The sequence below is a fragment of the Lagenorhynchus albirostris genome, chromosome 19, assembly GCF_949774975.1.
Source record: "Lagenorhynchus albirostris chromosome 19, mLagAlb1.1, whole genome shotgun sequence".
Classification (NCBI taxonomy): Eukaryota; Metazoa; Chordata; class Mammalia; order Artiodactyla; family Delphinidae; genus Lagenorhynchus; species Lagenorhynchus albirostris.
Window position 1 is genome coordinate 34,106,000 of NC_083113.1, and position 13,200 is coordinate 34,119,199.

The following is a 13,200-nucleotide window of genomic DNA, read 5'->3' on the forward strand; positions in this document are numbered from 1 at the left end:
GTTCTTTCTACTTAATGATTAAAATCTGTTCTCAACCACAATGCCTATTTACGGATCTCCTTTAAGTGGATACTAGACATGCAGTTATCTAAAATATAATAAATTCAGACAAAAATTTCCTTTGAGTAGATTATTAATGATGATGTACAAGTTTATTCTATTCCAAGTCTATGAACAAATGGAGATGTACCAAGTGTAGTGTTCATTTACCTGAACAGGAGAAATGGCATCTAAGCTGCTAGCACTAGGAGGGCGTCCTTTTGGCATAACTCCAGGTGGTGGCTGTCTGGCCTTGTTCATAACATTACTGCAGTTGGCTACCATGGTGAGGATGGTTTCTGATAACTCCTGAGAAACACTCCTTAAGAGAAATGAAAAGTGAAAAACGTCACTTATTATTTCCTAGAACACCTAAATAAACAAATCTAGGTTTCTAATAAAGAAAACTTGCTAGAACCTATGGCCAAATTTCCACCATATCCCATGTTTTTGCACCTGTCATTAATCACCAGGATTTTCTGAGCACTGGCTTTCTCTTGAAAATATTTTTTACACCTCTGAAATTAAGCCTTGCGTATAGTGTTGCCTATGTATTTTGAAATACTATGCTGTAAGAAACATTCCATATGCTCAACTACTTCATCAAAAATTATGCCCAAATCTGGACATATCAAAGTAAACAGGTAAGCATTTTTTAGACTAGGTTCTCATAGTCAAAAATAAGACTTTTATTTAAGTATAGATAAAAATGCCATACCCATAGTCACTAACTATATTTGGCAAGCACATACAGAACTGACTGACTTCTAAAATGTCAAATAGGATGCGCGGGTTCGATCCTTGGTCGGAGAACTAAGATCCTGCATGCTGTGCAGCGTGGCCAACAAAAACAGCGCTACATCAAAATCTACAATTTTTAAATTTTTGCCAACATGAAAAAAATGAGTGGTTCAAATACGGACTAGAGGGAGGGAGCAATGTAGGGGCAGGGGATTAAGAGGTACAAACTATTATGTATAAAATAAGCTACAAGGTTATATTGTACAATACAAGAAATACAGCCAGTATTTTATAATAACCATAAATGAAGTATAACCTTTAAAAATTATGAATTAGTACACCTGTGACATATAATATTGTAAATCAAGGATATTCAATAAAAATAAAAAATATGGGCTACAAATGAAAATGAACAATGAGTTATTTTTACATCCACTGAAGCAAGGGAGAAAAACATTACAGACCATGGAAAAGAAAAGAGAGATGTCAACTCCTAACGGTGTGGACCTACTTATTTAAGTTAGTAGTAAGTACTAAAACCATTAATTTCCAAAAGATATTTCAAATAGAAGAACATGAGTAGCTGTCTCTAGCCTCTATGTATCTGGGTTAAAAATACCCACCTCCCCTGCAATTAAAACTTCATGTTAAAAAAACTTCATGGAGATAGCCATATTTCAACTTTCAGATTAGCTACAAGACAACGGGGAAACAGACCAACTGCCTCTGGTTATACTAAAAGGAGAACCTGCTATAGAGAAAACTTTTGCACCTAACAAAATTACGCATGCATTTCCCTTTAACGTAACAATTACTTCTGGTGGGCCCAAATATACACTGGCAAAAATGATGTATGCAATATGCTATTCGTTGCAACATTATTTGTGACACAGAGTGGAATAAACAGAATATCTACCAATGGGTACTGATTTACTAAGGCACAAAACATCTATTCAGTGGAGTACAACAGATTAATTACAAGGAATAAGGAAACTATAATTTCATGGCATGGACTCTGGCATATATGATCAAATGAAAGAAGCATAGTGCAATAAGTATATAATATACTACCTTTTCTACCGGAAAGAGGAAAATATATACTTTTCTAACACAGAGATAACCCACAAAAAAACAAAAATGGTTAACTACAGGCGAATAAAAGAACAAGGTGTTAAAGTTCAGTGGGTTTAACAGTATTAAAGTTAGTGTTAAAGATGTGCCTAAAAATGCATACAGAATCACAGGGTAAAGAATAGCTTATTGATTCTTATTGATAAGAAAATCTCCAATCTTAGCTGAACACAAGGCTTACCCAAACAGAGATTTCAGGGACCAAAGATGACAAAGAATACAGACATTACTGAATTCGTTCAGAAAAGAGCAATAACAAAACAAAAAACGCTTGTGTGGGGGTAAAATCTGATTTCAAGAATTGCCACATTATTTAAACTTTCCAGTTTTCGACCACAAATTGTAAGACATGCAACACATGCACACACACACACACACACAAAGAAGGCATGGCCCGTACGTAGGGAAAAAATGCTATCAAGAGAAACTGTCCCTCAGGAAGAACGGATGTTGGACTTAACCAGACAAAGACTTTAAATCAGCCATTTTAACTATGTTCAAGTCAAAAGAACTACAGGGCCATTTCTCCACCTGTCTGGAAGGGACATCGTTGTTGAGCTGTCAAGGAGAAAAACTACCATGGCTTCCAGTTCTTTGACAAAACCTCAGATGCGTGGCCTTCTGGCCAAGCGTCTGTGATTTCATATTGCTGGAGCATTCATTATCTCCTTGGGAATTGCAGCTTTCTGTAAGTTTGCTGTGGCTGAACCAAGAAAGAAGGCCTATGCAGACTTCTACAGAAATTATGATTCCATACAAGATTTTGAGGAGATGAGGAAGGCTGGTATCTTTCAGAGTGTGAAGTGATTTTGGAATATAAAGAATTTCTTTGCATTTAGTTCCATGCAAGTTTGTCACTTACCTGTGTTCCTGAACTATGAAACTATGAACTACTAATATCTGGGCTAAGGAACAGCTTCTCTTGATAAATAAACGATTAACAAAAACAACAAAAAAAGAACTACAGGAAGTTTGAAAAAGATGTCTCAAAAAACAGAGTGTATCAATACAAATTTAAAAAGAAGAAAGTAAAATAACTGAAATGAGAACTTCACTACGGGTTCCCAACAGCAGATTCAAGCACGTAAAAAGCATCCAAGAACTTGAATATAGTCCAATAAAGATTGAAAAACTGAAAGGGAAAAAAATAAACACAGACTGAGACATGTGCAACACTACCAAAGGTACCAACAAAACATAATGAGAGGAGATAGAAAGGGGTAGAAAGAGTATTTGTTGATAAAATGGCTGAAAACTTTCCGAATTTGATGAAAATTAATTTACACATCCAAGAAGCTCAACGAATTCCAAGTAATATAAGCTCAAAGAAATCCATGCCTAGAAACAACATAATCAAGCTGTTGAAAGAAATAAATCTTAACAGCAGCAAGAGGGGCAACTTATATACAAGGGAGCCTTTAAAAAAATTAATAGCTATGGAAGCCAGAAAGTAGTGGGACGGCATATTCAAAGTGTTGAAGAAAAAGTAATGTCAATCAGAAATCCTTTATTTGACAAAACTATCCTTCAAATATAAAGGAAAAATTAAGATATTCTCAGATAAACAAAAGCTGAGGTAATTCATTGTTAACAGACCTGCCCTAATAGGAAATAATAGAGTGACTTTCCTGGTGGCACAGTGGTTAAGACTCTGCCGCGCTACCAATGCAGGGGACCTGGGTTTGATCCCTGGTCAGGGAACTAGATCCCACATGCATGCTGCAACTAAGAGTTTGCATGCCACAACTAAGGAGACCACGAGCCACAACTAATACCCAGCACAACCAAATAAACAAATACATAAATACTTTTAAAAAAAGGGGAAAGAAATAATAGAAACCCTTTGGGCTGAAATGAAGACAGTATACAGTAACTTGAATCTGTATGAAAAAACAGAGCACCCGTGAAGGGACATAAGGAAATATAAAACACATTATGACTGTATTTCTCGCTTATATATAAACTTTTTATCTCCTACTTGGCTTAAAGGACAATGATTACATTAAACAATAACATCAAATCTTTTGATGGGCACACAATGTATAAAGATACTATTTGACAATAGCAGCACTTTGTTTTTGTTTTTTTATTCTTTGCGGTACGCGGGCCCCTCATCGCTGCGGCCGTGGAGCACAGGCTCCGGATGGGCAGGCTCAGCAGCCACGGCTCACGGGCCCAGCCGCTCCGCGGCACGTGGGACCCTCCTGGACTGGGGCACGAACCCGCGTCCCCTGCATCGGCAGGCGGACTCCCAACCACTGCGCCACCAGGGAAGCCCAATAGCACCACTTTGAAGGAGGAAAGGAACAGAACCGTTTAGAGGAAATTTTTGCATCTTACTGAAATTCAGTTGGTGTTAACTGGAACTACATTGTTTTGAGTTAAAAATGTTAATTTTAATACCCAAAGGAAAAAAGAAACTCAAAAACATGTCAAAGTTAACAGCAAGGAAATTAAGGTGATACGCTAGAAAGATCTATTTAATATTAAAGGAAGAGACTTCCCTGGTGGTCCAGTGGTTAAGAATCCACCTGCCAATGCAGGGGACATGGGTTCGAGCCCTGGTCCGGGAAGATCGCACATGCTGCAGAGCAACTAAGCCCGTGCGCCACAACTACTGAGCCTGCACTCTAGAGCCCGCGAGCCACAACTACTAAGCCCACACGCCACAACTACCAAAGCCTGCGTGCCTAGAGCCCATGCTCCGCAACAAGAGAAGCCACCGCAATGAGAAGCCCACGCACCACAACGAAGAGCAGCCCCCTGCTTGCCGCAACTAGAGAAAGCCTGCACACAGCAACAAAGATCCAATGCAGCCAAAAATAAATAAATAAATAAATAAAAGACAAAACAAAACAAAAAAAACCACTAAAGGAGGCAGTAATGGAGGAATGGAGATGCAAAACAGACATACGACATATAGAAAAACTAAGCAAAAGAGCATGGGTAAATCCTACCTTAGCAGTAATTATGTCAAATGTAAATAAATTAAATACTCCAATTAAAAGGCAGAAATGGTCAAAATGGATTTTTAAAAAATAATCCAATTATATGCTGTCTAAAGGAGACACTTTAGATTTTTAAAAAACACATATAACTTGAAAGTAAAAAATGAAAAAAGGTATGCCTTGCAAACCTTAACCAAAAGAGAACTACAATGACTATACTAATTTCAGACAAGATCGCCTTTAAGAAAAAAATTAATAGACAAAGATACTTTATAATAATAAAAAGGCCAATCCAACAGAAAGACATACATACTTACAGAGTCCCAAAACATATGAAGGGAGAATTAAAGGGAGAAATAGATAATTCAAAAATATAGCTGGAGGCTTCTATACCTCACTTTCAGTAATGTGTAGAGTCAACACTACTTTATTATAAACTTCAAAGTTGCTGAGAGCCTAGATCTTAATTGTTCTCACCACAAAACATAAATGATAATTATATAACATGACAGAGATGTTAGCATAAAAAAGCCTAACCTTCCAATTAATAAATTTTTTTAAAAGCTCAAACTAAACCCAAAATAAGCAGAAGGAAGGAAATAATAAAGTTTAGAGCTGCAATAAACTAAATGGAAGACCTGAATTACTAAAACCAGAAATTCAAAGAGAGGACATTACTACCAACATTACAGAACCAAGAAAGATTATGGGGTATCGTATGCTAACAAATTAAATAAGCTAGATGAAATAGACAAATTCCTAGAAAGACACAAACTACTGAATCTAACTCCAGAAGAAACAGAAAGTCTCAACACAGCAATAACAAGTAGAGATACTGAATTAGTAAACAATATCCACCCACAAGAAAAAACCCAAGACCAGAGGGATTCACTGAATTCTATGGAACATTTAAAGAATTAACACCAAACTTTCTCACAACAATTAGAAGACTGGACACTTATCAACTCATTTTATGAGGCCAATATTATCCTGATACCAAAACCAAAGACAACACAAGAAAACTACAGAACAATATCCCTTAGGAATACAGACACAAAAATGCTCACCAAATACTAGCAAACTGAATGCAGCAGCATATAAAAAGGAAGTGTATACAAAGACCAAGTGAGATTTATCCCAGGAAGGCAAGGTTTTTTAACATCCAAAAAATCAATTAACATAACATACCACACCAACAGAATAAAAACCAAAAACCACATGATCATCTCAATAGATGCAGACAGAAACATTTGACAAAATGCTTTAATGAAAAAACACCAAACAGGGACTTCCCTGGCAGTCCAGTGGTTAAGACTCTGAACTTCCACTGCAGGGGGCATAGGTTCCATCCCTGGGTCAGGGATCTAGGATCCCGTGTGCCTTGAGGCGCAACCAAAGCCAAACCAAACCAAACTCATCACACACACACACACACACACACACACACACACACACACACACACACACACACACACACACACACACACACACACACACACACACACACACACACACACACACACACACACACACACACACACACACTAGGAAACCCCCCTCAATGTGAAATATAACTATAAAAAACCCACAGCTAACATCAAAGTTAATTCTGAAACACTGGATACTTTTCTCCTAAATCAGGAACAAGATAAGGCTGTCTGCTCTCACCACTTCTATCCAACTTTAGACTGGAGGTTCATGACTTGTACAAAATACCTATCAATAAGCATAACAAAAGAAGTGCAAACATACTGAAAGAAATCAGAGCCCTAAAGAAATGGGTAAATATCTCAGATTCATGAATTGGAAGGCTTAATACTGTTAAAATGGCACTATCCCCCCAAATGATCTAAAGATTCTACATAATCCTTATCAAAATCTCACTGGGCTATGTAATTTATTTGCAGAAATTGACAAGATGATCCTAAAATTCTTATGAAAATTCAAGGGACGCAGAATGACCAAAACAATCTTGAAAAAGTAGAGCAAAGTTGGAGAACTCACACTTCCCAATTTTAAAAGTTAATAAAAAGCGACAGTAATCAAGACAGTGTGGTACTGGCATAAGGATAGACAAGATCAATGGAACAGAATTAAGAGGCCCAAAATAAACTCATGTATTATGTGTAACCGATCTTTTAGAAGACAATTCCACAGGGACAGACCAGTCTCTTCAACAAATGGTGTTAGGACAAATGAATATTCACATGCAAAACTATGCATCTGGGACCCTGTCTCACACCACATACAAAAAAATTAACTCAAACAGATCTCATACATATTTTATGTAGTATATATAGTACTTTGGACTTAAAAACCACTGGATTACCTTAGATGTTGTCACTTTTAATCATTCAACCCCTTTTCCTCAAATCAACAGTTATCCATTCAATCCAATTCCAATATTAAACAGTCATTTTCAAGCATGCTATTCTTACCCTGCACAAGCTTGTAAACAGGCCAACATTGTCGCCAGAGTTTCTGGAGGAAGTTGAGCACTTTTGGGCTGATCTTTCTCTGGTGCAAGTCCACCCAAAATAGAAGGACACCGTCTCTTTAAAAAAGTCATACAAGCCTGGATAAAAGGTTCCTGGAAAAGAGAAAGTCTCTCTGTATTTGAAATTCATCATTAATTGCTTTCAGATAAGACTAAGCACTATGACTAAAATCCAGAATACAATAACATCTTCATTGCCACTTTCTTAAGCTATCTTGACCATCAAAAATTAAAAGCAGTAATAAACAGACAAATCCTTACTCCATGCTCTCGAATTTTATCTGTGAGCCACTTGTCAAGTTTGAGGTATTCACGACGTGAAGCAAGTGCAGCAAGGTCAATAACAAAGGCAAATGGAGTACCATTTAGCAGCATTGACAAGGCCTAAAGAAAAAGGATATTAGAAACTACAAGTCAAGCAACTGAGTGACTTTTCTGTCCTATTTTCTGTTTCCAGTTTTTATTTTCACAAACAAGTCTAAATAAAACATACTGCTAATATTTTCTTAGTCATAATTTTTTAAACAGCTTAGTAGAAATCAATGGTAACACTTGTCCCTACTTAAAATAAGATCACATTTCAAAGACAAACACATGACTTTACCTGCAAAATAAACTTTACCCTGTGTTTTTTCAAATAATTTAACCTAAAGCAAAGCAAAACACAAAAGCGTGAAAAATTATCCTTACCCATTTAAAAAAATCTAAACTCAGGCTTACTCTAACCTAAGTACAACTACAACACCATTACCAGTGATCAAAGACATCAAGAATCACACTATTTATCAAAAGACCCTGTTAATGCTAATGAAATCTGCAAAAGGGTTGAAAGCCAACCAGTTTCTCCAAAAATTGTATCTCACAGATTACATCTGAGGTCAATTATCACTTGCTTTAAAACAGCCTTACAAATATCACAGAAGACCAAACAAAATTCAGTGAAATGTAAATGAAAACATTTTTACATTTCTAAAACCACTCTTCTTCCAATCTCTTTCTACAATACAAGGAAAAATTCTAAATCTCAACCATTCTAGCTAAGAGCTAGTTACATGTGAATTATTCCTAAAGCACCTATGTTACATAAAAATGTTATTTTTTATCATTAATAAATAAAAACCGTTAATCTGTCCCTCCAAGCTCACCTTCAAGTCCTGGGCCACATCAAGTATTCGAGACAATTTGGCCTGGTCATACTGTTCCCCTCGCATGTACCATTCTGCCATCGCATGCATGATAAGTTGGCGGATTGAGGGAGACTGTCCCTAAGAAAAGAAAAAGGAGGGTTAAATAGCAATACTCCTGACCATTTTGATAGGCTGTTGCAAATGCTGATTTTACTTGTATTTATGTAAAACTGAGGTGTATCAGTGCAGACAACAAAGCTCAAGCCTCAAGCATTGATTACAGTGACGTTTATTTTGTGGGAAAGCAGTTTTGTCCATATTTCCCAAATGAGGCCTACCCCAAAACCCTGGGGTCATGTAGTCACATACAACAAATTTATTTGTCCTATAAAAGTCTGCCTATACATTTTCAAAGCCGAAGTATGATGAGAATATGAGGATGCATCAAGTTTATATGATCCCTTAAATTAAATCACAAATCACTGGCCTATAAAAACAAAACAGTTTACGGTAATCATCTCTCATGCTGCACAGGGTAGTGTTTTATCAGTATTTCTGGGACTAGAGTTTGTACATTCTAAATCTAGCTATTTTCACAAATGATCATGCTCATTTTTTGTAATTATTCCATTTCTTTTTTTTGCGGAAAACAGCCTGTCTTTGAAGGCTGATCTAAAGGTGTACAGTTGAATGGTAATTTAGAAAATGTTTCTCACAGAAGCAACAGCAAGGCAATTACTATCACTGTCTAAATCACTTTCCAGTAACTGTCTTAGACTGACAGAAAGTCCTAGCAAAACAAGTATCTAACCAGGAGTGGAGATACAAGTCCTTCCACTCTGCCCTTTCCACCTCACAGATGTGGTGAGAAAAGCCTAAGAATGTCTGGGCTACAAACTTTTGGTTAAATGTCTGATAAACATTACTGTCATGTGATTTGAGTCTCTAGAAATGGAGTTGGTCTGACTGAAAGGCATGCAACCAAGGCTACTGTTTTTCATTTATAAAGTCTTATCTGAATTTTTAAAAGCACTTGTTTACAACAAACTACAGCAAGAATATCTTAAAAAGGGAAGTGGCACATTGATATAAAGGGGAAGATGACTGCTTTTTCTTAAAGCTTCTACATATATCTTTATTTAAAATGTAGGCTATGCGGGGGGGGGGGGGAAATCAATGGACAAGAGAGTATTTGTCAAATATATTCTACAAAATTGGCAAGGGGTGGGGGGTGCAGGAGCACAAGGGCTTGAAATCTCAGCAGGAACCAAAATAAAATTTAAATGCTGGATCTGGATAAAACAAAATTATGTCAATTAAACTGTTTTTGTTTTTGTTTTCTACGGTACACGGGCCTCTCACCGCTGCGGCCTCTCCCGCTGCGGAGCACAGGCTCCGGACGCGCAGGCTCAGCGGCCATGGCTCACGGGCCCAGCCGCTCCGCAGCATGTGGGATCTTCCCGGACTGGGGCACGAACCCATGTCCCCTGCATCGGCAGGCGGACTCTCAACCACTAAGCCACCAGGGAAGCCCTCAATTAAACTGTTTTATGATCTTCTTCCATTTACTGTTAAAAAGTGAAATGAGAACCTTCTAGTTCTATGATAAATGATTAAGCTCTTTACTGCTATCGAAAAGATACTGGTACACTAGCAATACAGACCTTTCATAATACTGATTTTTTTAAAATTGTCTTGCCTCCTTGCTCTTTCAAGTTTTATACTTTAATGCCCACATGATGCTAAAAGATAAAATAAGTTTTATAGAAGTGTGACTTTTTCAATGTCAAAATTCCATGATTAACAATTTCTCTAGGTAAACATCATCAAAAGAATGTCAATTATGCAGAAATAGAATCACAGATGTAGAAAACAAACTTGCAGTTACCAAGGGGGGAAGGGGAGGGTGGGCTGGGATGAACTGGGAGATTGGGATTCACATATACACACTACTAGTATAAAACAGATAACTAATGAGAACCTACTGTACAAAAACTCTACTCAATGCTCTGTGGTGACCTAAATGGGAAGGAAATCTAAAAAAGAGTGGATAGGGCTTCCCTTGTGGCGCAGTGGTTGAGAATCCGCCTGCCAATGCAGGGGACACGGGTTCAAGCCTTGGTCCAGGAAGATCCCACATGCCGCGGAGCAACTAAGCCTGTGTGCCACAACTACTGAGCCTGTGCTCTGGAGCCTGTGAGCCACAACTACTGAGCCTGCGTGCTGCAACTAATGAAGCCCGCGCACCTAGAGCCCGTGCTCCGCAGGAAGAGAAGCCACAGCAATGAGAAGCCAACGCACCGCAACGAAGAGTAGCCACCTCTCACCACAACTAGAGAAAGCCCACGCGCAGCAACGAAGACCCAATGCAGCCAAAAATTAAAATAAATTTTAAAAAATAAAAAAGTGGATATATGTATACATATAACTGAATGACTTTGCTGCACAACAGAAACTAACACAACATTGTAAAGCAGCTATACTCCAATAAAAATTAATAAAAAAAGAAATGTCAGGACTTCCCTGGTGGTCCAGTGGTTAGGACTCCATGCTCCCAATGTAGGGAGCCTGGGTTTGATCCCTGGTCAGGGAACTAGATCCCCCAATGCCACAACCAAGACCCTGCATGTCACAACTAAAGATCCCACGTGCCGCAACTTAAACCCGGCACAGCCAAATTAAAAAAAAGAAAGAATGTCCATTATGGGGTGGGGGGAGATAAACTGGAAGATTGGGATTCACATATACACACTACTATATATAAAACAGATAACTAATAAGGACCTAATGTATAGCACAGGAAACTCTACTCAATACTCTGTAACGGCCTATATGGAAAATGAATCTGAAAAAGAGTGGATACATGTATATGTAATAACAGATTCACTTTGCTATACAGCTGAAACTAACACAACATTGTAAATCAACTATATTCCAATAAAAATTAAAAAAAAAAAGAATGTCCGTTTATTAAGACAAAGAAATGGTCATATCTTACCTGCCCATGCCATGCATAGTGCAAAATTATAGCTGAGTTAGGGTGGTTTCCAAGGAAAATTGGCATCAGAGTGGAGATGAGTTCATGGCGCAAGGTGTGCCAGGAGGTGTTGATTTGTAGTAAGGCCAATACCAGCATGTCTGGACAGTGTTTGATAGGGAAGCTGAAGAGTTGTTTGACTTGCTCATATTGCCCTACCTCTGCGAGCCTCAGGAGAGATTCAATCAAATCCAAGCTCTTCCTAACAAGAATGGAAGTAAGATACTCTATCAATGAAAATCTAAGTACACAAAATTCATTTTCCAAATAAGTGATACCAGCTATCAAGACAAAACCAAGTTGTCATCTTTTAATATTTGAAAAATATTTAAATTGGTGTTCATCTCAAATATATAATGCTAAATTTCAAACTAATTTCAAAGGCAGTCCAAATTAAGAGAATACATGATGAAGGACAGCAGACATGACTGACCATGTGCATAACCATGGACCGCCTTACCAAAGAGTTACCATCAAAAACTTTTGTGATTAGAGTGCAAAATAAAAACAAATAGTAGTTTAGAAACAGTCAAAAATCCAACACAAATATAGATATAATTATACACAAGAAAAATTCTACATAAAAATACAGCCTGACACAACACTGTAAATCAACTATACTTCCATTAAAAAAAAAAAAAAAGAGCCCAAACAGTTCGGTAACACCAAGTTTTTACTTAGGTGCACAATGCCCCCTATGAATTATTCTTGCCCCAAGAAGCTAAATGTGGTTGACTTCGATCTAGCCTCAAGGTTTTGCTACCCTTAGTCCATGAAAACTATGGGGATAGGGATCAAATTAAACACCATGAGGAAACAGATACCCCATACCACAGGGTAGACTATAGGATAACTGATCCTACTTCTCCAGTAAATCGATGGCCAAGAATTATATTTAAGAAAAAAAAAAAAGGGAGAAGAAAGACTTACAGCATAAAAGAAACTATGTGGACCTTGTTTGGACTCTCAATCATACAAACTGTTAAAAAGCATTCTTGAGACAATTAGGGAAATCTGAATATATAGCTACATTAAGGAATTATTAAATGTATATGACATTTCAATTTTATAAAATGGAAAGAGGCCTTTATCTGTTAAAATAAAATGAAGACATACTGCCGTACACATTAGACTTAACAGGAGAAAAAAAAAAAAACTATCCTGTACATCCAATGTTGGCTAGCACCTGGGGAAAGGACACACTTCAGAAAAAACCACTGCTTTGGTCAATCTTTCAGAACAGGGATCAGCAAACTACATCCACAAGCCAAATCTCACCCACTGCCTATTTTTGTAAATACTGTTTTGTTGGAAGAGAGCCACACCCATATTTACATTGTGCTACAATTAAAGAGTTAAGTAGTTGCTACAGAGACCATCTGGCTTGTAAAGCCCTTTACAGGAAGTTTACCATCCTTTGTTTATAAGATGTGTCCCAGGGGAGTATGGTTGGAAAAAATGGAAGAAACATTATAAAGTAGATGTCTTTGGGGACCAATCCAGTCCATGCCCACTCTGCACAGCTGTGGGTTTATTATAACAGTGATGGAAGTACTTTTACCATCTTTATCTCACATCCCCAGAGAGGAGTTAGTTCCAGAAGAAACCAACTGAGCCAGTCAGATTCTCCAGCAGAAATTTTGAATTGAAACTCAGAGAAATAGATAATTCAGCTTAAAG

General features: G+C 37.5%; 1 protein-coding gene and 1 pseudogene across 3 annotated transcripts in view; one reads left to right on the forward strand and one right to left on the reverse strand.

Moving 5' to 3' along the window:
* CNOT1 (CCR4-NOT transcription complex subunit 1) overlaps positions 1 to 13,200 on the reverse strand; it is a 99,616-nt gene that overhangs the window by 34,335 nt on the left and 52,081 nt on the right. For all 3 annotated transcript variants that reach the window (XR_009537254.1, XM_060132075.1, XM_060132074.1), the window contains exons 13-17: positions 11,482 to 11,722; positions 8,502 to 8,621; positions 7,618 to 7,740; positions 7,298 to 7,449; positions 211 to 361 (exon numbers count right to left, since the gene is read on the reverse strand). Coding sequence is in view for 2 of the 3 variants with exons in the window: in XM_060132075.1 (XP_059988058.1) it covers positions 211 to 361; positions 7,298 to 7,449; positions 7,618 to 7,740; positions 8,502 to 8,621; positions 11,482 to 11,722 (787 nt within the window). In the remaining variant the exon portion in view is untranslated. The remainder of the gene's footprint in view (positions 1 to 210; positions 362 to 7,297; positions 7,450 to 7,617; positions 7,741 to 8,501; positions 8,622 to 11,481; positions 11,723 to 13,200) is intronic.
* On the forward strand, positions 2,491 to 2,737 carry LOC132510005 (cytochrome c oxidase subunit 6C-like; annotated as a pseudogene).